The following is a 24663-nucleotide window of genomic DNA, read 5'->3' as shown; positions in this document are numbered from 1 at the left end:
ATGTTAACCAACCATCTCTTTTGCTTCTCCAACACTCCTCCAATGACAATCATTTAGTTGGGCCTGGCTTGCGGAGTCCATGGCATGCATTGCTGATTGGGCATTAAATGGAAATTAGTTCTAATTAAGTCTTGGTTGCTTTATGGACTTGGATAATAGTGACCTACAAGTGCAGGCATGCAACGCACACAGAATAGAGAGAGTGGGAACGAGAAGGAACGAGAGAATGAAAGACAGAGTGCAGTGGCCTCGGGAGAGGATAAAATGGAAATGGTGCCAGAGTCCAGGATAAATCATCTAACAAATCATCTCTCAGGGCATAGATGAGGGAGCGAAATCTGCAGGCCAAGAAAACCTGCCAGAAAAGGCGATCTAAGGATGACTGGCACCGTAACGCACTCAGGACTTGACCATTACCCCAGGACACTGGCAGATGTCCAACTGTGCAGGATGTGTGGGCAAATGGCTTTTGACAAAGAGCACAGACCGTGCAACACTAACGTTATTGAGTTCATCCGTGCCAGCCCTTCTATTTCAATACTGTATGTGACCCAGAGGGTTGCGTGGCAGTGTAACATGCCTAGGATTTGGTATTCTATTATGCTGATAACAAACCGTCTTTTGTGACAGGAGAACACTTTTTCTTTAGTTTTGCCATGGACTATATTTTTTTAAGGGGCTTTTGGTTGAGACACAAACTTTTGAAGAAATATAAGCAATGTTGAGTAGTTGAGTAGGACAGCTTCTTGTACTACGACAACATTCGCTCAAATTTTTCCCCACAAAGTTCAATACAACCAGTTAGTACACCCGCTAAAGGGCGAACCTGAATCCTCTTCAACAAAATGTTCCTCTCTCTGCAGCCGTTCAACTAATGTATTTAATTATGTTGGCATTCGAGAGGGAACTGTTAATTATGCTTTTGTTTTCTCTCAAAATTACTCGACCAAATGTAAGAGCTCTTCAGTAACAAAGGCAGCCAGTAATTTCTCTTTGTGCCAAATCTATGACGCCATTTGCTCTCCTTTTCGCTATCTCTCATTCTCTGTTTTCCCCATCATCTCTCATCCTCCCCGCTGTTGTTTTCCCCTGCTCCACTTACAAGGTGCACTTCTCACCGCAGTAAAAAGGTGATATTTTACAGTCTAGCAAATCAACGATGACAGGCCTCTCAATCTACCCACATTTGCTTTATCAGCTATGTACAGCTGGATTGAAATATTCCAAAATGTGACAGTTCCACCTCAAAGAGAGTATTTTTTATAGACAGAATATTGTCTGGCTGTGTTTCTCCACATATCCATCCATCATTTCCTCCATAAACCCTCTACAGAGGTGAAACTTGTCCCTTATATGTATTTTTTTACAAGAACATTGCACTGCGATATCATTCTCTCGATCTTGTGCCCTCGGACCAGTGGGCGCAATGTTTTACTGTCATTTAATTAGCTTATTCCTTTTGCTTTTTAACGTGGAGTTTCGCTTGTGCCTGTCACCCACGTACTCCTCTTCCATTTGAAACAGAAACAAGGTTTCAGGTTAAGGCACGTCTCTGAAATCAGATTTCCCTTATAAAAACGTACCCTTACAGGGTTATTTTGGCCACAAGAAATTTGCTTTAATAGAATTCATATCCTACAATGACATGAATAGATTTTTTAAATGACATTTGTATTTATATGTCAAGCAGAACAGGTGGGGAAAGCACATCGGGAATACAGGGCCTAGGAAATGAAAGAGATTGACACAATATAAAACAGTCCTAACTGCTGACGTTTTGGTTTCACTGCCTTCTCTCTCTGGCACTGTATTGAACAGGAAAGCTGTCACCTAAATGATGCTTTTAACACATCACAACCGATAAAAGGTGTGCTGACGGTGTGCTCTCCATGTGGACTATGATAGCTGGTGTGTGTGTGTGTGTGTGTGTGTGTGTGTGTGTTAGTGTGTGTGTGTGTTAGTGTGTGTGTGTGTTAGAGAGATTAGGCTTGAGCTCTTGACCGTAAATGGTTATTGACCACCAGGAGTTTGCGATACTGATTTGTCGACTTGTCTTTACTGATAGCACTTCGGTGCGAGCTACTCAAACACAACATATCCATTCAAGACACACTGCTGTACATACAGGGCTCGTTTAAGACTTATCATACTGGAACTTGACCCCCCCCCCCCCCCCCCCCCCCTTATGGGATTCCGTTGGATTGCTTGTCAGATTATAAACATCTCAGTGTCGAATACTTGGAATACTTAAGATGCAAGTGAAAGTGATGACCGTTCACCATCAATGGACAAAAGTATCTCACGGAGGGGACGGTGTAGCAAACCACGCAGAGCAATACAAGTCAAGACTGCCACCGAAAGCAAGGTTGTCAAGGTTTGGAGGGAGTGCTAAATATAATCCAAGAATATTAACAATGTAAGACAGCAAACATCAAAAACAGTAAAATAGAAGACCACAAAATATAGTATATGACATTCACTCCAAGATATGGCAGATTGATCACGGGACTGGTTGAGCATAATCTGGGTGTATCGCATCATATGAATCTTATTAGGTCATCTCGATCGAACTAAAAGCCTCTTCCATTTTATACAATATCGGATTCTCGGTTTAGATCTTCACTCGCACATAATCACCTAGTTCTGACTAGCTACATCCTCAAATAGGCTTCCTTCCATCAAAAGTCATTAGATAACAGTCAAAGTACAAATATGTACAAGTATGGCAGACAAAATCCTCATAACCAGCACTTAATAGAGAGACAGCATGCAGGGGGGGGATTTCCCAAATATATCATTCAGGTTTGTACTTGGCAGACAAGCACAAAGCTCAGAGTCCACCGCAGACCCGACTGCTAGGAACTAACACAACCAGAAACTAACACAGCCAAGGACTTTACGTTGTTGTCAGTTGCCTCTCAAGATAGGCATTGGTGAAACAACCTGTTACGTAAAAAGGCATTTGATCTGATCTGATCTGTGTAAATACTACGCTAGTGGCTCTAAAGCAACAACAAAAAACAAACAGAGAATAGTCAAATCTACCCGCAGGACTTGTCAGTCCTCCCTAATTCCTTGTGAATTTAGAAAGCAAATGAATAGTTCAAATTTGTAGCGAAAAACCCCCTGACCCAGTTACCTCTGTGTAAACAGACCGGTACTCAAAATCCAGCTTTCTGTCAATAATCTACTGAGTGTGTTTGGTCATGCTTTTGTTCGAGGTGGAAATATGTTTAGCCATTTCCTTGCCATGTGTGATACAGACGACTGTGTTCAGTTGACACTGGGTAAATAGTATTACGTATTTGGTACCGTGAGCCAGGTACAGCCGGTGTTGATAGTCGTGTAATCTCGAGCTACCTCTCTCTCCTAAAAAAAGTACTTTAAAGTTTATTAAATACCGTGGCTTACCAAGACAATTAGTAGAAAGAAAACTAATCTTGAGCTAGGAATCGACTTAAGATTCAGTATTTTGGGAACGGAGGAGACTGATTAGTTGCCGTACTTCCGAGGACACCAACACTCGCATCTTTTCTTGCATGATAGTGACGGAAGGGGAGAGGGGGGTGGGACAGAATAAGCATGTCAGCCACCAGGCAGACAGTGAGAACCGTGCACTAGGCCTATCTATCGGCAATCAAGAGCTCCCTCCCTTAATGGAATGGGATGGGGGGGGGGGGGGGGGGGGGATTAAGGATCCCAATTTTGTTTAAATGTTTTAACGTTTAAATGTTCATACACTTAAGTTTTTACCATGCCTCCCAAACAGAGTGGCTTCAACTGTATCCAGCAAAACAAAGGGATGCAACTAATTTACAGAGCACATTAAGTTAATTTGCGGAAAATGCAGGGACCAAGTGTGAAAATGAGTCACTTTCAACAGCTGCTGAAATGTGTTTTTCACCTCCATCGCCTGAGGGGTCAAATAGAATTTAAGTTGTGAAATTGTGTCCGGTCTGTTCATTAACGATCGTAATGTATCAGCTTTGACAAGAAGCAAGGTATCCCATTACAAATATGCATGGGAATTTCTCTAGGAGTAAGTGGAAGGAGAGAGGAAGGAAAGCACAAGAGGACGAGATGGAGGGAGGGAGGAAGGAAGAGAGAGAGACGAGGTTAGAAGGCGGGGGAGGAGAAAGCTCTCCAACCTCAGGTGTCCATTCTGTCTCAGTGAAAAATAGCATCCTCTCCTCACTCGCTCTCTCCACTGATTGTTTCATGTGTAAATCCCCTTTTAGATTCTATAACTAATTCAATGTTTCTTATTTGCTATTAAAACACCCTCAGCTAATGCGTAAGATTTTGGGGACTCCATTGCTGAGTCAATCAATTAATCATTGGCTGCCCTATTTTCTATTTTTCAAAACCTCCTTCACAGACGAACACGCCCACTCATTCTTCATTCAGGAAGACACTGAAAATGTACAGGAGTCAATGTATAGAGAGGAGCCTTAAAACCGATTAGCTAACAGTGAACTGGAGCCTCTTTTAAAAAACGGTTTTCCCCCATAAATGTATGCAAAATGCTCAGTCTTGTCAATACCAGGATAAATGAATGCTCTTTTTACATGACAGGTTCATTACGAGGACAAATGGCCTCTCACAGAAATCGCACTGTACCGAGCTGAACACTGCTCCTGACAAACCAAACATCCCTTCCATTGCAGCCTGACAGATAGGGGAAGGGTGGTATTTCTTAGGCCAGCCCCTCTAAACTGACCCCACCCACTGTTCCTCCATGCCTGCAGTCCATGTAGCCCCAGTCGCCAATCTGTTACAGCCATCGATGTCTAGAAGACTAGCAAATCACATCAACTGACCTGAGTGCAACAGAAATGTATATGATACCACTGTGAGGCTCACATTGGTGCCTGTGCATACTCTCTGAGCTGCGACATTTATAAACATGATGGATTAGCCATGATATCCCTCCATTTCCACATAAGCAAAGGGAGCAGAGTGAGGGAGGGGGAAAGAGAGGGGTAGGTAGAGAGGTAGGGAGTGAGAGTGTGTTGGATGCCCCAGGGGTCAGGCTGAAATGGACGGATAAAGAGAATGATGAAAAGGAGAGATGGAGCAGGATGGGAACTGGAGCCTTCTCTCCACAGGCACTGGGGCCTTCTCTCCACAGGCCTGGCCAGGCAGGCAGGCAGTCAGGAACAAAGCTCTGTCTACACTCAAATGCTCGCCTAGCTTTGTAGACAGCAAGTCAGTTCAGGCAGATGTACTACCTTTGAGTGGTGGAGATTACTTAAAGGGAGCATGGACGGAGGGAGGGAGGGGAGGTAGGGAGGAAAGGAGGGAGGGAGCTGAAAAGAGAGGAGTAGATAGAGAAAGAGGTAGTCGCTTCCTCCATCTACCACTTTTTCTTTAAACACCTCTCTTTTCATAATTTTTATCCTTTGACTCCTTCCTCCTATCTTTACATAAGTTTGTCTTTTTATTTCCGATAGGCATCTGTACCTCACTCTCTCTCTCTCTCTCTCTCTCTCAGCATATTCCATTTGCTGTCTCGTACCCTGAGCGACAAATCCGTTTCCCTTAAAAAACGGAACCTCATTTGTTTAGGGGGGGGGGGGGGGGGGGTGTCTTCTACGTCAACTTATCTGCCATCAGCAATTTGTTCTGTTATGATTACTAATATCAAGAAGAGAAGCATAGGGAAAAAAAAAGCTACTTCAGAAAAGCTTCGAGCTATTTTCCAAGCACAATGCAGAGATGAAGTCTCTTTCTTTTTTTCTTCATCACCCGGGAGGCGTACGCTCGGGAGCTCTGGTTTTAACAGTCCCTCAACTTACATTCTCTCCTTTGAGCACATTAAGTATTCATAAATAAAGAAGCCGTGGCTAGGAATACATAAACAGTGCAGTAGTGCTGTTTATTTCATAAAGATGCTCTGTGATGATGCCCTTAACACTTAATGCCATGAGGACTTTGTCATTTCATTCTCTTCATGTTTTAATGTGGCTATTATTGTGCGTCTAACCTGTTCCAAATCACTTGGGGTATGTATTATACACAGTTGAAGTCGGAAGTTTACATACACTTAGGTTGGAGTCATTAAACCAAGTTTTTCAACCACTCCACAAATATTTGTTAACCAACTATAGTTTTGGCAACTATCTACAAGTCATTTTTCCAACAGTTGTTTACAGACAGATTATTTCACTTACAATTCACTGTATCACAATTTGACTGTGCCTTTAAACAGCTTGTAAAATTCCAGAAAATGATGTCATGGCTTAAGAAACTTCTGATAGGCTAATTGACATAATTTGAGTCAATTGGAGGTGTACTTGTGGATGTACACTGCTCAAAAAAATAAAGGTAACACTTAAACAACACAATGTAACTCCAAGTCAATCACACTTCTGTGAAATCAAACTGTCCACTTAGGAAGCAACACTGATTGACAATAAATATCACATGCTGTTGTGCAAATGGAATAGACAACAGGTGGAAATGATAGGCAATTAGCAAGACACCCCTAATAAAGGAGTGGTTCTGCAGGTGGTGACCACAGACCACTTCTCAGTTCCTATGCTTCCTGGCTGATGTTTTGGCCACTTTTGAATGCTGGCGGTGCTTTCACTCTAGTGGTAGCATGAGACGGAGTCTACAACCCACACAAGTGGCTCAGGTAGTGCAGCTCATCCAGGATGGCACATCAATGCGAGCTGTGGCAAGAAGGTTTGCTGTGTCTGTCAGCGTAGTGTCCAGAGCATGGAGGCGCTACCAGGAGACAGGCCAGTACATCAGGAGACGTGGAGGAGGCCGTAGGAGGGCAGCAACTCAGCAGCAGGACTGCTACCTCCGCCTTTGTGCAAGGAGGAGCAGGAAGAGCACTACCAGAGCCCTGCAAAATGACCTCCAGCAGGCCACAAATGTGCTTGTGTCTGCTCAAACGGTCAGAAACAGACTCCATGAGGGCCCGACGTCCACAGGTGGGGGTTGTGCTTACAGCCCAATACCGTGCAGGACGTTTGGCATTTGCCAGAGAACACCAAGATTGGCAAATTCGCCACTGGCGCCCTGTGCTCTTCACAGATGAAAGCAGGTTCACACTGAGCACATGTGACAGATGTGACAGAGTCTGGAGACGCCGTGGAGAACGTTCTGCTGCCTGCAACATCCTCCAGCATGACCGGTTTGGCGGTGGGTCAGTCATGGTGTGGGGTGGCATTTCTTTGGGGGGCCGCACAGCCCTCCATGTGTTCGCCAGAGGTAGCCTGACTGCCATTAAGTACCGAGATGAGATCCTCAGACCCCTTGTGAGACCTTTTGCTGGTGCGGTTGGCCCTGGGTTCCTCCAATGCTAGACCTCATGTGGCTGGAGTGTGTCAGCAGTTCCTGCAAGAGGAAGGCATTGATGCTATGGACTGGCCCGCCCGTTCCCCAGACCTGAATCCAATTGAGAACATCTGGGACATCATGTTTCGCTCCATCCACCAACTCCACATTGCACCACAGACTGTCCAGGAGTTGGCGGATGCTTTAGTCCAGGTCTGGGAGGAGATCCCTCAGGAGACCATCCGCCACCTTATCAGGAGCATGCCCAGGCATTGTAGGGAGGTCATACAGGCACGTAGAGGCCACACACACTACTGAGCCTCATTTTGACTTGTTTTAAGGACATTACATCAAAGTTGGATCAGCCTGTAGTGTGGTTTTCCACTTTAATTTTGAGTGTGACTCCAAATCCAAACCATGGGTTAATACATTTATTTTCCATTGATCATTTTTGTGTGATTTTGTTGTCAGCACATTAAACTATGTAAAGAAAAAAGTATTTAATAATAATATTTCATTCATTCAGATCTAGAATGTGTTATTTTAGTGTTCCCTTTATTTTTTGGAGCAGTGTATTTCAAGGTCTACCTTCAAACTCAGCGCCTCTTTGCTTGACATCATGGGAAAATCAAAAGAAATCAGCCAAGACCTCAGAAAGATCTCCACAAGTCTGGTTCATCCTTGGGAGCAATTTCCAAATGCCTGAAGGTACCACGTTCATCTGTACAAAACAATAGTACGCAAGTATAAACACCATGGGACCACGCAGCCGTCATACCGCTCAGGAAGAGGACGCGTTCTGTCTCCTAGAGATGAACGTACTTTGGTACAAAAAGTACAAATCAATCCCAGAACAACAGCAAGTGACCTTGAGAAGATGCTGGAGGAAACAGGTACAAAATTATCTATATAGTTACACCAGCTCTGTCAGGAAGAATGGGACAAAATTCATCCAACTTATTGTGGGAAGCTTGTGGAAGGCTACCCGAGACATTTGACCCAAGTTAAACAATTTAAAGGCAATGCTACCAAATACTAATTGAGTGTATGTAAACGTCTGACCCACTGGGAATGTGATGAAAGAAATAAAAGCTGAAATAAATCATTCTGACATTTCACATTCTTAAAATAAAGTGGTGATCCTAACTGACCTAAGACAGGGAATTTTTACTAGGATTAAATGTCAGGAATTATGAAAAACTAAGTTTAAATGTACTTGGCTAAGGTGTATGTAAACTTCCGAATTCAACTGTTTGTTTTGCTTTGAAGAGCTGTTTTTGAATTGTATTTATGTGCTTCCCATCATGTACAGGTAAATGCCAAAATAAAGGAAACACTTTATTTAACGCTTTAATAAGAGACACAGTATATAGAAAGCATGTGCTTCAACACAGGTGTGGTTCCTGAGTTAATTAAGCAAATAACATCCCATCATGCTTAGGGTCATGTATAAAAATGCCCAGTTGCCCATTGTTTTGGTTACACACACACACACACACACACAAAGAAAGACAGTATTTCTCTATCTCTTTGTCCCTTTCCCCCTCTCTCACTTCCCAATAGGGTGAGAATGGAAGCATCCAAGACACATGGAATAAGGAACACAGTCCTGAGATAAGAAATACAATCGCATCCACTAATCATTAACTAACAAATAACACCCACATATTAGCCTGTTTAGCTCCACAACATATCTATAGGAGGCCAGGGGAGTGGGAGGCCAGCGGAGTGTCGGAGACCAGGTGAGCCTCCCAGCCAGGCAGGAAAACAAGCAAGAAGGTAGGCCCATATCCTATTGGTTTATTAACCTTCATGTACCTTGCATTAAGAAACAGCAAGGTCAGTTTGGTCAAACGGGCATTCCTAAATGACCTGGCGGCAGGTAGCCTAGAAGTTAAGAGCATTGGACCAGTAACTGAAAGGTCAGTGATTTGAATCCCCGAGCCGAATAGGTATAAAATCTGCCGATGTGCCCATGAGCAAGGCACTTAACCCTAACTGCTCTTGATAAGAGCTTCTGCTAAATTACTAAAATGTGACTCGTTTCATGAAACTAGGCGCATGCTGCACGTCACTACTTTACAGGAGCAGCATTTGAATATAAACATGTTTTTTTTTTCAAAATGCATTTTTTTTGCCTAAATTCCTTCTGGAACAAAATAACACATTTGTATTCTATCCATAATTACGAGCCTAGTTGGTTTAGCCATGGAAAAAGTGAGGAACCTTCCCACTAGCCATGATTGGCTGAGATAATTAATGGGATGGACATTCTGGGAGATGAGTTTGAATTGGTCTGCCATGTAGCACGCTTCTGTCAATAACGTGAGCTGTTCAGTATGTGTTTGACAGTCCTTTCTACTGCACCGTTTTTGAAAGATATAATGCTAGCAATCAAGAACTACAAAAAAGTTTTGCTATTTTTCTCAACAACATTGATGCCCTGAATTTATCAGGCGCTGTCGGCAGATCAGTAGGAAAAAGTAATGGGCTACTTTCTACACACACCATGGTCAGTGTGAACCGGAGTGAATTTACACAAAGCTGGCCAAACAAGATGTAGCTACAAACCAAACGGAGTTAAAGAGTTCCAGTCTGCCGTGAAGAGTTCATCCATGTATACGGCTAAGAATCTAGTTACATGTTCAGATATACGTTTCCAATTTTGTCAAAAAGTCATTTTTATTGCAAGTCAAAGCATACTGTTAGTTAGCTAGCAAAAGTTAGCTTGCTAGCTCGCCAGCTAATGTTATGTGTATGATTTGTGTAGTAATATTATTTGAATCAGAAAACCATTTGCAAAGCTAATGTTAGCTAGTTAACATTAAACCTAGTTTTTTACATTTAGCTACGTGCAGATTCATACGACAGCTATGACAATGTTTGTATTGGTAGTAGTATGAGTTGGGGTTATGCCGGTTTATTGTTTAGCTAGCTAGCTACCACATTGGCCAGATTATTACACGACCCATCAAATTAGCAGGTGTGTCTGGGGGTGATTATGGCCATCGATTGTATTTCATGAACATGTGTACATGTCTAGACAATAGGGACCCATCCACTTAGCTAGGTGTTGATGAGGAGTGGTTTTAGCATTTCCTTCACATTACCCATGAATTTAGACAAGTGTGTCTGGGTAAGCGTCATCTAATAATGATACAAATATTTATAAAATATTTTTATGTGGACACTTTCTGTTTTTGATATTGCTACTATGCAAGTATGCAAGTGCTATCACTGTACCGTTTACACCTTCTATTTCCTGTGCATGTGAAAAATAAAGTTTATTTTTATTTGATATAGCGTGTGTTTACCACATGGCTTCACATGTGGATCCTCAAAGAGATGGGTGGTACTAAGGCTTAAGAGGGTGTGAATGATGGTGAATGGGCGTAGACAAATAAGAGCTCTCCAGTAGGTGTACCAAAAATATTCAAGTGCCATTTTCTCAAAAGTGGGGTTACAAGTTCATCGACTTTCAAAGCAGAATTACTTTCCCATTATTCCTCAACTGCATTGTGTGATGGACAATTCCCTAGCTCTGAGTCTCTAATTTGATTCAATGTAAAAAGCACAATTTCATTTTTTGCTACGTAAGACCGAGTGGTTTTGTGTATGTAATGTGCAAGAAAGACATATTTTGGACACCAAAATAGTATAGAATTATATTCAGATTACTCCTTGAATGACGACATGCACCCTTTTTTAACTTGCACACCATGCTCTCCAATATAAGAACACTTACCAATTTTCTCCCTGAACCATTTTAGCGTAACAGCACTGAGCTATTTTACAGGCCATGGCTCAGTTCTCATCCATTTGGGCACGGTATCGTCTTGATGCAATTTCCAGAGAACATCTACAGTAAATGTCTGAGAGAACAGACTTTATACAAGTTCATGTCCACCTGAGAAGGGCAGCGCTACATAAATGGCAAGAGGAGAAAAAAAAGTTCTACATTATTGAAAAGATTGGGGCTAAGAGTATGCTACAGAAAAGGGAGATTACTCATACTTGGGCTAACACTAGGCAGAACGGACATCATGGGTCCCAAAAGGCCTTAATGGAGTCAGGTTACATCATTCTTTTCTAAGAAACAGACAGAAGTTTTCCCAAAGTTACTGGCGCATAAGTTGGGGTTTCTCCATGGGACGTTGGTGGTTTTGTGGCATGCATTACATAAATGGTTATTTCTAGGCTCAAGGTCTAGTCATAGGACACTTGAACCTCGCGAAGTGAGTTTGAAACTCGTGGGAAACGTTTGGTTCGAGAGACTTGTTCGCAATGTGTTCCATACATCCACCAAAATGCTATGAATTAGCAAAGAATGTTATGTGACACTGCAAATAACTCAAATGCTTTTGTCTAACATAAGTGTGATTGCTTTACTTATATTGTTTGTAAATATGTAAATATAATTTATTTTTGCATTGTATTTGTAAATGTTGTAAATAGTTATGATTTGTGTACATGCAGGGCTCCCTGCATGAAAGATGCATTGGTTCAAAGGGAGTTACCCAGCTAAAATAAAGGTTAAAGGCCCAGTGCAGTCAAAAACATGATATAGCTATGTTTTGTATACAGTGACCTCCAGACTATGAAGTTAAAGTGCAGACTGCCAAGCTTTAATTTGAGGGTATTTTCATCCATATCGGGTGAACCGTTTAGAAATTACAGCACTCTTTGTACACAGTTCCCCCCTTTTAGGGGACCAAAAGTATTGGGACAAATGCACTTATACAGCGCATTCGGAAAGTATTCAGACCCCTTGACTTTTTCCACATTTTGTTACATTACAGCCTTATTCTACAATTGATTCAATAACTTTTTCCCTCATCAATCTACACACAATACCCCATAATGACAAAGTTTTTAGAAATGTTTGATAATTTATTTAAAAAGGAAAGTATTCAGACCCTTTACTCAGTACTTTGTTGAAACATCTTTGGCAGTGATTACAGCCTCGAGTCTTCTTGGGTATGAAGCTTGGCACTCCTGTATTTGGGGAGTTTCTCACATTCTTCTCTGCAGGTCCTCTCAAGCTCTGTCAGGTTGGATGGGGAGCGTCACTGCACAGCTATTTTCAGGTCTCTCCAGAGATGTTTGAATGGGTTCAAGTCTGGGCTCTGGCTGGGTCACTCAAGGACATTCAGAGACTTGTCCCGAAGCCACTTGCGTTGTCTTGGCTGTGTGCTTAGGGTTGTGTGTCCAGTTGGAAGGTGAACATTTGCCCCAGTCTGAAGTCCTGTGTGCTCTGGAGCAAGTTTTCATCAAGGATCTCTCTGTACATAGCTCCATTCATCCTTGCCTCGATCCTGACTAGTCTCCCAGTCCTTGAGCTGAAAAACATCCCCACAGCATGATGCTGCCACCACCATGCTTTACAGTTGGGACTTTGCCAGGTTTCCTCCCAACGTGACACTTGGCATTCAGGCCACAGAGTTCAGTCTTGGTTTCATCAGACCAGATAATCTTGTTCCTCATGGTCTGAGAGTCTTTTGGTGCCTATTTGGCAAACTACAAGCAGGCTGTCATGTGCCTTTTACTGAGGTGTGGCTTCTGTCTGGCCATGCTACCATAAAGGCCTAATTGGTGGAGTGCTGCAGAGATGGTTGTCCATTTGGAAGGTTCTTCCATCTCCACAGAGGAACTCTAGAGCTCTGTCAGAGTGACCTCTTGGTCACCTCCCTGACTAAGGCCTGGTACCGTTCCCCAGATCTGTGCTTCAACACAATCCTGTCTGGGATCTCTACGGCCAATTCCTTTGACCTCATAACTTGGTTTTTGCTCTGACATGCACTGTGGGACCTTATATAGACAGGTGTGTGCCTTTCCAAATCATGTCCAATCAACTGAATTTACCACAATCAAGTTGTAGAAACATTGCAAGGATGATCAATAGAAACAGGATGCACCTGAGCTCAATTTCGAGTCTCATAGCAAAGGGTCTGAATACTTATGTAAAAAAATATAGATTTTAATACATTTGCAACCTTTTTCACTTCGTCATTATGGGTATTGTGTGTAGATTGATGAGGATTATTATTTATTTAACCCGTTTTAGAATAAGGCTGTAACGTAACAAAATGCTCCTAGAAAGCAATGACTACATTAAGCTTGTGACTGTACACATTTTTTGAATGTATTTGCTGTTTATTTTGGTTGTGTTTCAGATTATTTTGTGCCCAATAGAAATTAATGGTAAATAATGTATTGTGTCATTTTGGAGTCACTTTTATTGTAAAAAAAATAATAGAATAAGTTTCTAAATATTACATTAATGTGGATGCTACCATGATTATGGATAATCCTGAATGAATCGTGAATAATGATGAGTGAGAAAGTTAGATGCATAAATATCACAACCCCCTAAAAATGCTAACCTATCCTGTTATTGTAAAAAGTGCTGTAATTTCTAGATGGTTAACCGGATATGGATGAAAATACCCTCAAATTAAAGCTTACAGTTTGTATTTTAACATCAGTCATTGTATCATTTAAAATCCAAAGTGCTGGAGTACAGAACCAAAACAACAAAACATATTGCACTGTCCCAATACTTTTGGAGCTCACTGTATATTTCCACACTATGAGGTTGGAATAATACTGTGAAATTTTTAAAATTATAATAATGCCCTTTTAGTGTAAGAGCTGTTGAAAAGACCGGTTGAAATTTCAGCCTGTTTTGGTGGGATGGAGTTTTGACCTGCCTGGTGACATCACCAGACAGTCGAAGCTAAATTCTTGCTTGAGAAATGTCTCTTTGCTAAGAAGCTGTAAGGGGTGCGTAATCGGTGGCAGGGAAGTCAGACGCAGGAGAGCAGAACTTGGTAATAGCCGGAGCAGTTTAATAGCAAAACCCAAGGCATAAAAATAACCAGAATAATTGGGTACAAAAACCTGTTGTGCACCAAACAACACGTGCACAAGCACTTTCAATAAACAATCCCACACAAAGACATGGGGGGAACAGAGGGTTAAATACGCAAATGATTGATGGAATTGAAACCAGGTGTGAGGAAAAACACATGGAAAATTAAAAGTGGATCGATGATGGCTAGAAGACCGGTGACACCGAGAGCCGCCAAAACAAGGAGAGAACCCGACTTCGGCGGAAGTCGTGACAGAAGACATGTTTACTTATTTTGTTATGGTACTTAATTGTAACTCAGAAATTATTTGAAATTGAGATAAAAACGTCTGCATTGTGCCTTTTAAATAAATCAATACAATCGAAATAACCCAAGATCATATGTTGACAACTATGGAAAAACAATAGTTACAATAGTTAGGCTATTTGTTCCCTACCTTGTTTTTTTTTACCAGTCTAAAGTTGTTTGGCTTTAATTAGCAGTACCCTTGCAGGCAGGCTTTTAGAGGTTTCTCAAGAGCATCATTAGATGCATTAGAAGTGACCCTAAATTGCCCGATTAATGTACTAGAAAATGACTTGAGTATGGCTGAGATCAAAGCGAAGCGCCTACATTAACACCCCTTGACTCCTTGGCTCAGGCTAATACACTCCCACTTTACGACCTTCAAGTCCCCACAGCCCATGGAATGCTTCCCGGTAACGATGACACATTCCACCAAACAGCCCCTTGTCAATTGTGATGATTGTGACTGGTGTGTGCAGATCGCTACTTACACGCATACCTTTCAGGTCTGTAACATGATATAGAGCAACAGAACTAATGGAGATAATTGAAATTATTGAGCTATTATTAATTTCCTGTCACGTCCTTTGATTTGTATGGTAGTGCCATTAGTGGGATGAAACCTACAGTATGCAATAGGTATCTCTCACCAAAATTGGGTATTGGAATGTTTAGGCCTTGACATTTGCTTGTCTGGCCTGTCCATGTAGCAGATTAGTTAGTGGGCATTGTTTTTTTTGTATTCTCCAACCTTTTGGGGCTATTAACAAGTAAAATAATTGTTGCCAGGAGATGTGACAAGAAATTAGCATTTTCAAATCATTAAGCAACTAATTGCGCTTCCCATTTGAAAACCTGAGGTCATTACAGAGGACACTGATATAGTGGAGCACCAAGCAGAAAATACTAGCCCCATCTGTCCGAATCGATAATGATTAATTTATAGGGAGTCATGTTTGCTTTTATTTTGAAAATACTCCACCATCCTGACCACCACATTATCTATCATTTTAACAGTGCAATCCCAGTCCCTTTGTGGCTTCAGCAGATGTTTGCTCAATTCGTTATTGGACCATAAAGAAGCACATCCATCTTGATAGCAGCCAGCCGCAGGTCATTTCTAGCTAAACACCACAACAGCACACTTTTTTTTGTCTTAAATCACGCTCAGTACTGTACAAATACCAATTCGCCACCCTAGACTAATTAAGCAGGGAAATTTTGGAAAGAATTATCTTCCGCTGAGAGATCAATTTCTTTGAGGACTGTCGACTCAATCTTTATAATTACAATCATAAATAACTTGCATCTGTTCCATTTTTGGTGATGAACGAGACTGAGGAGATTTAGATTTGAGGGGAGAGCCAATACTAGACTCGCCTTTTCGGCCAACAGATTTATATTATAATGTGCAGCTTCACCACAGTTTTACAATCATTCCGAGGCTTGCGGTTGATTGAAAAATGTGCATAATGCAAGAGCTATCTATCTGGACATATTTATAGAAGACGGACAATATTGATAAAATACCTTAATCTGCTGAGTTGAAATTTTTACGTTTACATTTTGGTAATTTAGCAGATGATCGAGAGCAATTTACAGTAGTGAATACATTTTCATTTTTTTTACTTGTCCCCCTGGGAAATGAAAACACAACCCTGGCATTCCAAACACCATGCTCTACCAACTGAGCCACACGGGATCACATGGGACCACCACAGTTTGGAAGAAAATCCTAAATCTAAAATGGGGAAATGTAAATAATCTATGTCTGTTCAATTAGACCTGATGACTACTTTTTGCTCTCATGCAAATAACCAACTGCCATGCTCCACTTGTTGCTCAACTGCTCAGGAACCAGAAAGAAATTCGAAATTATACTGCTTTATGACCGTACCAAACATTATGCTACACTTAAAACGCTATCTCAGGCACTTTATATTTATTCCTTATTTCTTCCCTCAAAAGGAGTTCACCTGGGTTGAAGTCAGCAGGATTTTGAAAGCCCCTATTTATTGATACTTCTGCAGCCCAATTGAGTGTTCTGAGTGTTCTGTATTGTAGCATGGGGTATCTACAGAACTTACCGGTGAACCAAACAGTATTGTGTTCTCTCTCCTGGCCCACTATGCTACCTTGTTCACCTTCTGCATTGCCTTTCGCAAACATAGTGATCTCAGGCACAGCAATTGTACAATAGCCACCTGCTTTGCCCCCACTGCGTGCCTTGCTATGGCAGTCCAAGACAGCGGAGTCAGCGATTTGCTTCATGAGCAATTTGAACGCTCAGTTAATGTTTTGTTTTTCGGTCAGGCTGTGCTTGTTTTAAGTACAACCTGGGACGTAGGCTACAGAGTAGAAAGTACAGAGTTGAGAAACAAAGTCATGTGAAGAATTAGTAGTAAGACCGTACAACACGACACAGAAAAATAGTCCTTTAGGATTTGAAATACAAATCCTTGCAAAATAGTATGGTGAAGAGGACAAACGTGATGTATCTGTGTGGGTAGGGGAGTGCTTAAGACTATTATTGGTCTAGACATATTCTGTTCCTTGTTGGATTCAAAGAGCAAACATAGCCTGGGCACTGCAACTCGAGGGAATGATAAAAGAAAGAATACGATATAATTTGTCTGGGTTCTACTCTGAACTTCAGACTGGGAACATTGGTTTAAGTTTATCACTGTGGTGAATTTATGCCAGTACGGCCTACAAACACATAGCAATACACAAATTACTTTTTTATAGACATTCTTATTGGTTTTACGTGGGTGGAACTTCATAATATTCACGTTCTCCTCTCTTTACAGAAGCAGCACTTCATTCCCTAATACACATTTTCTCATTCCATATTACACTATTCAAGCTGTACTCTACTCGAGTGTTTGAAAACCGCAAGATGTAGAAAGTTAAGCATAAACTAAGTTGTTGTCTATAGGTGTAACGATTCTCGTTGGTGGAAGGAGAGGAGGACCAAAATGCAGCGTGGTAACTGTGCATCATATTTTAATTTAAAAAACTGGGGAAAACAGGCTACCTAAGTATGATTCTCAATCAGAGACAACGAACGACACCTGCCTCTGATTGAGAACCATACTAGGCCAAACACATAGAAATATAACATAGAAAAAAAGAACATAGACTACCCACCCCAACTCACGCCCTGACCAACCGAAAACAAAGACATAAAAAAGGAACTAAGGTCAGAACGTGACAATAGGCTCCTTCTGAAAATATTATCCTTCCCCTTCAACGTGGCCACGTTTACAGAGTGAGAGCACCCTGCGACACATCTAACACATGGAAATAATGCAATTTGTTTTGGCCTTTTATCCGTCAGAGTAGAGCGACTTCCTATTTTACACTCTGTCAGGTTGAGCACATCTGCACGCTTGTGAGAGTGGCGAAAGAAATTACGATTCACAGTATAATGGGAATAAATGGATAGATTACCTTTCTTAATCATGAATGAATCTGCCGTGAAGAAAATTGACATAGCCATAGCACATGATATTAGCATACGATTGTGCTGCTGAAGTAACATGACGTCTGTGCTTGTGTTGAAAGGCAATTATTTAAATTTACCTGCCTACTATTGAAAATCTTTGGCTAAATGCTCCGGTTGACATGTAATATACTGTAGATATAGATTAGCAGTTAGAGAGAGAACTATCCGTTTGTCATTCTATCTAAAGTGTATGGACACTTGGCTGACATATTGGCTGATGCAATAATTTTCTCATTTGGGAATCAATGTCTTATCATGCTCTGTGTATCCTGAGGGAATATGAAAAATATCCTACAGTACAAGAACACCTTCTGTAAAATCAGACAAAAAACATCAAATGTTAAAATCTAACACTATACATGGATATCATCAACACTTACGACTCCATTTGTTGTGCTTCTCTGACTTCTCTTATCACCATTTTCCAATTTCAGCCTCAAATCATATAACCTTCATTCAAACACCCGTATTACATATGACATGACTTAAGTGATCTCCGTGTTGATCAAAATGGAGTGGGGGAAGAGAAAGAAACAGGAAAAAATGCAATATGCAAATTAGGTCCCTCATTCATTGCAAAAGTAGATTCTGGGTACAAACATCATTACACTCGCAGGTTTGCCTTTCACGCAAATGACTTTCTCTAAGACAGAGAAGTTCATTACTAATGGCGTTTTCTATCAAGTCCGCAGCCCACCCAAATGCTAATATCTCTGCCACTGGATTCTTCACCTCGCAGGCCTGACTCTTCATTGCTGTGGCAATTACAACAATGTTACTTTTCCCTCTTTATGGAATTATCCATTATCTCCCCCTGGAGCTAGCTACCAGAAACAGATGCTAACCAATCTCCTAGCACAGGCCACTGGAGCTCAAATGAACTAAATGAACAATCCCTTTATATGTATCACTATATTAGTAGGGTTTTCATCTGTGATTGGTTCATGTATCTATTCCGTCTGTCGCATCTCGGCAAGAGGAATACAAGGTTAGAGATAGAATCTCCAAAGCTCCTAGCTACATCGACAGATTGAACTCAGATTTTACTTTTTGGTGTATCAAGCCCCAAATAAAGTACAAGGCAGAGGAATTTTCTACATGGCTCTTTAACAAAATGGCCGCAAATACAGATATATTCTCCAAGGGAGATACAGAACCATGTCGGAGATACGTAGACTATTTTTGGAACAGAGCAGAGATAGAATAGTATGTCTACGCCTTTTTGTGTTATGTACAGTGCCTTGCGAAAGTATTCGGCCCCCTTGAACTTTGCGACCTTTTGCCACATTTCAGGCTTCAAACATAAAGATATAAAACTGTATTTTTTTGTGAAGAATCAACAACAAGTGGGACACAATCATGAAGTGGAACGACATTTATTGGATATTTCAAACTTTTTTAACATATCAAAAACTGAAAAATTGGGCGTGCAAAATTATTCAGCCCCCTTAAGTTAATACTTTGTAGCGCCACCTTTTGCTGCGATTACAGCTGTAAGTCGCTTGGGGTATGTCTCTATCAGTTTTGCACATCGAGAAACTGACATTTTTTCCCATTCCTCCTTGCAAAACAGCTCGAGCTCAGTGAGGTTGGATGGAGAGCATTTGTGAACAGCAGTTTTCAGTTCTTTCCACAGATTTTCGATTGGATTCAGGTCTGGACTTTGACTTGGCCATTCTAACACCTGGATATGTTTATTTTTGAACCATTCCATTGTAGATTTTGCTTTATGTTTTGGATCATTGTCTTGTTGGAAGACAAATCTCCGTCCCAGTCTCAGGTCTTTTGCAGACTCCATCAGGTTTTCTTCCAGAATGGTCCTGTATTTGGCTCCATCCATCTTCCCATCAATTTTAACCATCTTCCCTGTCCCTGCTGAAGAAAAGCAGGCCCAAACCATGATGCTGCCACCACCATGTTTGACAGTGGGGATGGTGTGTTCAGCTGTGTTGCTTTTACGCCAAACATAACGTTTTGCATTGTTGCCAAAAAGTTCAATTTTGGTTTCATCTGACCAGAGCACCTTCTTCCACATGTTTGGTGTGTCTCCCAGGTGGCTTGTGGCAAACTTTAAACAACACTTTTTATGGATATCTTTAAGAAATGGCTTTCTTCTTGCCACTCTTCCATAAAGTCCAGATTTGTGCAATATACGACTGATTGTTGTCCTATGGACAGAGTCTCCCACCTCAGCTGTAGATCTCTGCAGTTCATCCAGAGTGATCATGGGCCTCTTGGCTGCATCTCTGATCAGTCTTCTCCTTGTATGAGCTGAAAGTTTAGAGGGACGGCCAGGTCTTGGTAGATTTGCAGTGGTCTGATACTCCTTCCATTTCAATATTATCGCTTGCACAGTGCTCCTTGGGATGTTTAAAGCTTGGGAAATATTTTTGTATCCAAATCCGGCTTTAAACTTCTTCACAACAGTATCTCGGACCTGCCTGGCGTGTTCCTTGTTCTTCATGATGCTCTCTGCGCTTTTAACGGACCTCTGAGACTATCACAGTGCAGGTGCATTTATACGGAGACTTGATTACACACAGGTGGATTGTATTTATCATCATTTGTCATTTAGGTCAACATTGGATCATTCAGAGATCCTCACTGAACTTCTGAAGAGAGTTTGCTGCACTGAAAGTAAAGGGGCTGAATAATTTTGCACGCCCAATTTTTCAGTTTTTGATTAGTTAAAAAAGTTTGAAATATCCAATAAATGTCGTTCCACTTCATGATTGTGTCGCACTTGTTGTTGATTCTTCACAAAAAAATACAGTTTTATATCTTTATGTTTGAAGCCTGAAATGTGGCAAAAGGTCGGAAAGGTCAAGGGGGCCGAATACTTTCGCAAGGCACTGTATTATGCATTGTTCTGTAACATTGTAAAAGTACACTACCCTTACATTGCCCTATAACTGTACCCTACAACCCCACTCTCTAACGTAAAAAGCTTGACCTTGCAACGGGCACTTGCATTCTAGCTCAGTAGACTACATGAATAAGACATGAGGCCTCCAAAAGAAGTTGCATTTTGAAACACAACTTCGACAATGTTTGACTTTGGTTGGTTTCGCTGGCCAGAAACACATTCTAGAGAAAAGCAGGTGTTAAGACAAGATTTGTTTTGTTGTTGAATGTGCTCATTCAGGTAGAGTTTGACAAATCTGTTGAGGGTTTATGTGGATGTGAAAGTGTGTGTGTATATCTGGGCGTCTGGTGCATGCCTGAGTGAGTGAAAGAGATATGGCTCTCATCTGGCTTGACCAGAAAGCATTACTTTATTGCAACACAGAAGGGCTTTCTACTGCGGGCTATGTGGCTTCGCTCATCGTCAAAGCGGTGATAGGACACCAGGAGAGATAGGGAACTAGGGACTGGTAACATAACTAGAGTGTCTACAGAAAGTTTTCATACCCCTTTACTTGTTCCACATTTTGTTGTGTTGTAGCCTGTTGGTTGTTGATCATTGCTAGAAGAAGGCACAGTGATGCCGAAACGTTGGTGGTTTACCCAATAAATTACTGTTTATACATAGTGTGCAACTCTCTTAGTTTTTATAGATCATTGCAAGACAGCCATAGATTCTTAAGTCGATTTAAGTCAAAACTGTAACTAGGCCACTTTGTAAGCAACTGCAGTGTGTTTTAGGTTATTGTTCTGCTAAAAGCATACCCATAACATGATGCAGCCACCACCATGCTTGAAAATATGGAGAGTGGTACTCAGTTGGATTTAATTTCCTTGCCACATTTTTTGCAGTTTGACTTTAGTTCCTTATGGCAAACAGGATGCATGGTTTAGAATATTTTTAATCTGTACAGGCTTCCTTCTTTTCACTCTGTTATTTAGGTTAGTATTGTGGAATAACTACAATGTTGTTGATCCATCCTCAGTTTTCTCCTATCACAGCCATTCAACTGTTTTAAAACCACCATTGGCCTCAAGGTGAAATCCCTGAGTGTTTTCCTTCCTCTCCGGCAACTGAGTTAGGAAGGACGCCTGTATTTTTGTAGCGACTCATACACCATCCATAATTCCACTTCGTCATTATGGGGCATTGTGTGTAGGCCAGTAACACAAATTCACAATTTAATCAATTTTCAATTCAGGCTGTAACACAACAAAATGTGGAAAAAGTCAGCGGGTGTGAATATTTTCTGAAGGCACTTTACATGCTAATGCCTTAGCCGAGCTGAGAGGCATAGGGTCTGTGAAGCAGATACAATGACACTCATTTCCCTCGCCTGTCTCTGTGTAAGTGTGTGTGTGTGTGTGTATACAGTATGTGCCTGCATGTTACAAATTCGTAAAACACACACACACACACACACACACACACACACACACACACACACACCGAGCCATAGTGTAAACATGGGGGGAGGCTGCATGGGAATCTGCCACCTTTCCCTTTCAGTGGGCCCTCGGGGACCGTGCCAGGGGCCTTGTGTTCGCCTCGGCAGTGGAGATAAGGAAGAGATGACAAGGCGCTTCAGAGAGTCGTCAAGCCAGCTCATTCCTTTAGGTGGGGAGCTCCCCACTCAATAGGAACTCATTTTCCGTGCTGTGTAATTGTGGGGGATAATGGAACACACCTCATTCAGAGCGCCAAGGCATTTTATAGGCATTTTCTCCATTCAGAACATAACAAGTCTGCTTTAGGGAGATAGGTCTAAAACCACATTGTCTTTTTGAGTCCCGGGACAGTGGGCTTTAGCATTTCAATAGGATGTTGTGTGGAATCAAGATAAGCATTTGCTTTTTATATGTACGGTATGTGCTAGTGATTATGATTGTGGTGCAAGCAAATCACTTCTGATCTGCAACAAATGTTTGTATTCAAAGGAAACTATTGTGAATAGTGCACTTCCTATGACAGTGCATATATCTCAAGCAACTGCAAGTATTACAGAGTTACAACCAAATATAGGAAACTCATTTAGTTATACAGTTAAATTATAAGAGGGGCTAAAACATGATAATTCATGACCTATATGATGGAATGAGCCACTTACATTTGAGACATTTCATTGTTTTAAACCTGATTCAAAGAGCCATTTCTTTCTCTCCAGTTAAGTGAATATTAAAGCAGAAGCAGATAAGCCAAATTAAATGTGATTTGAATATCGCTCAACTTTCCATTAGAACACAAAAGAGACAGAAATAGAAACTACTTTGCATAACTCAACCAGCATCTTAATTATCATGTCAGGAAAATGTTTGAAAATGTGTTAATTGATTTAGAAAATCCAACTTATTTGGCTAAGTTACTAATTGAGTAAGACTAATTAAGTCAGTACATTCAACATGAGTGGAACCAAAACCTGATATTCAACTATATGTGTTGAAAGGGAAAAGAAAGAGGACAGCAGAGACATAGAAACAAAGAAAGTCTAGCTTACCTGGTTGGTTAGTTGAAGAAACTGAGAGTTAAATGAACAAGAGTTAGCATTTCGGTTGCAGAGAAAGCAGCACCTACCACGTAAAACAGTGAGTCTCGTAGTTGCACTCAGCTCTCCAACAGTGTTGGAGGCGACGCACTCGTATATGGCTTCGTCTCGGGGCGTACGCAAGGGCTGAATTCTCAACACCGAGCCAGAGCCGTCATCGAACTCAATCACCTGCAGGTGCGAGAAACAAGATATGTTAAAGGAGTTTTTTTGTTCACAATCGGTGACGGAAGCTTGCGCAGAGCAATTCCAACCACTCCTGCAGCAGAGAATAAACACATTTGGCCTACAACACTTGACGGTGCCAAACACACTGTGCTTCCCGTCAGAAAACTATGAAAGCTGCTATGGATAGTATAGCCTCATATTATATGCTAATATCAGCTCTTAATAAAAGCACCTTATTTGAGTGAGTGTTTGGGAGTATATGTGCTCTTTGTGAATTGTCTAAAAAGTGCATCCACCATCCACTCACCTTCTCTCATTTATTGCTCTGACCTGAGACAACTGACCAGGTCAAAGTCAGCCTGAGGCATGGCTTTTCAATTATGTGCAGGTGAAGGGGAGGAGACGAGGAGAGGATGGAGTTTTAGGCAAATGATATAGAACCCACGCATTGTGAGTGTAAGAGGAAAATATCCCATGTCTGTAGCATGTAGATAATAATTACATCATTGTCAATATTGATCAATGTTTTGTATGGCTAGTTATGCCCTTAGACTGTTGTCTATGATTGTGTATAGGACTGGCTACCCACTGGTATAGTTATTACCAGAGAAGTTGTGTTCAGAGAGCTTATTATTATATAGTAATGTATTGGAAGATTAAACATAATATCAATTCAAAGATGGCTCACAGCTCTCTGACATCAACTTTCAATCCGAAATATGAGTTTATCTTGTGTACTAATTATTGGGAAGATAACCAAAGTGGACAACTAACTTTAAGAATGGGAAAGTATCTATTGGCCAGTCAGGAATTTAATTACTTTAACTTATGTCTGTTTTTATATTTTATGTTAATTTTGGTTCGCCCCACTCTTAAAGTTGACACACTATTTAAAAAAAAAAAAAAAGTATCACATTGAAATATATCAAATGGGACAGAACATTAACAAACAATTAAATGTGGTTCGATAAACAGTAACGAACAATTGTTATCACCATGACGTGATAGTAGTACAAAAAGACATGACCGATTGTTTTGGACGGACGACACATAAAATGTTCACAAACAGGTGTTTTGTAGCTTTTACAGCTAT

The 24663-nt window shown here is 41.1% G+C and overlaps 1 protein-coding gene across 32 annotated transcripts in view; it reads right to left on the bottom strand.

Annotated features, from left to right (window-relative positions):
* LOC110500605 (receptor-type tyrosine-protein phosphatase delta) overlaps positions 1-24663 on the bottom strand; it is a 612371-nt gene that overhangs the window by 96531 nt on the left and 491177 nt on the right. For all 32 annotated transcript variants that reach the window (XM_090214671.1, XM_090214666.1, XM_036958032.2 and 29 more), the window contains one exon: positions 23432-23573. In XM_090214671.1, the coding sequence (XP_090070797.1) occupies positions 23432-23573 (142 nt within the window). The remainder of the gene's footprint in view (positions 1-23431; positions 23574-24663) is intronic.

This window comes from Oncorhynchus mykiss, chromosome 21, assembly GCF_057628025.1.
Source record: "Oncorhynchus mykiss isolate SJ-2025 chromosome 21, ASM5762802v1, whole genome shotgun sequence".
NCBI lineage: Eukaryota > Metazoa > Chordata > Actinopteri > Salmoniformes > Salmonidae > Oncorhynchus > Oncorhynchus mykiss.
Note: the sequence above shows the minus strand (reverse complement) of the source record. Positions and strands in the feature narration are given on the sequence as shown.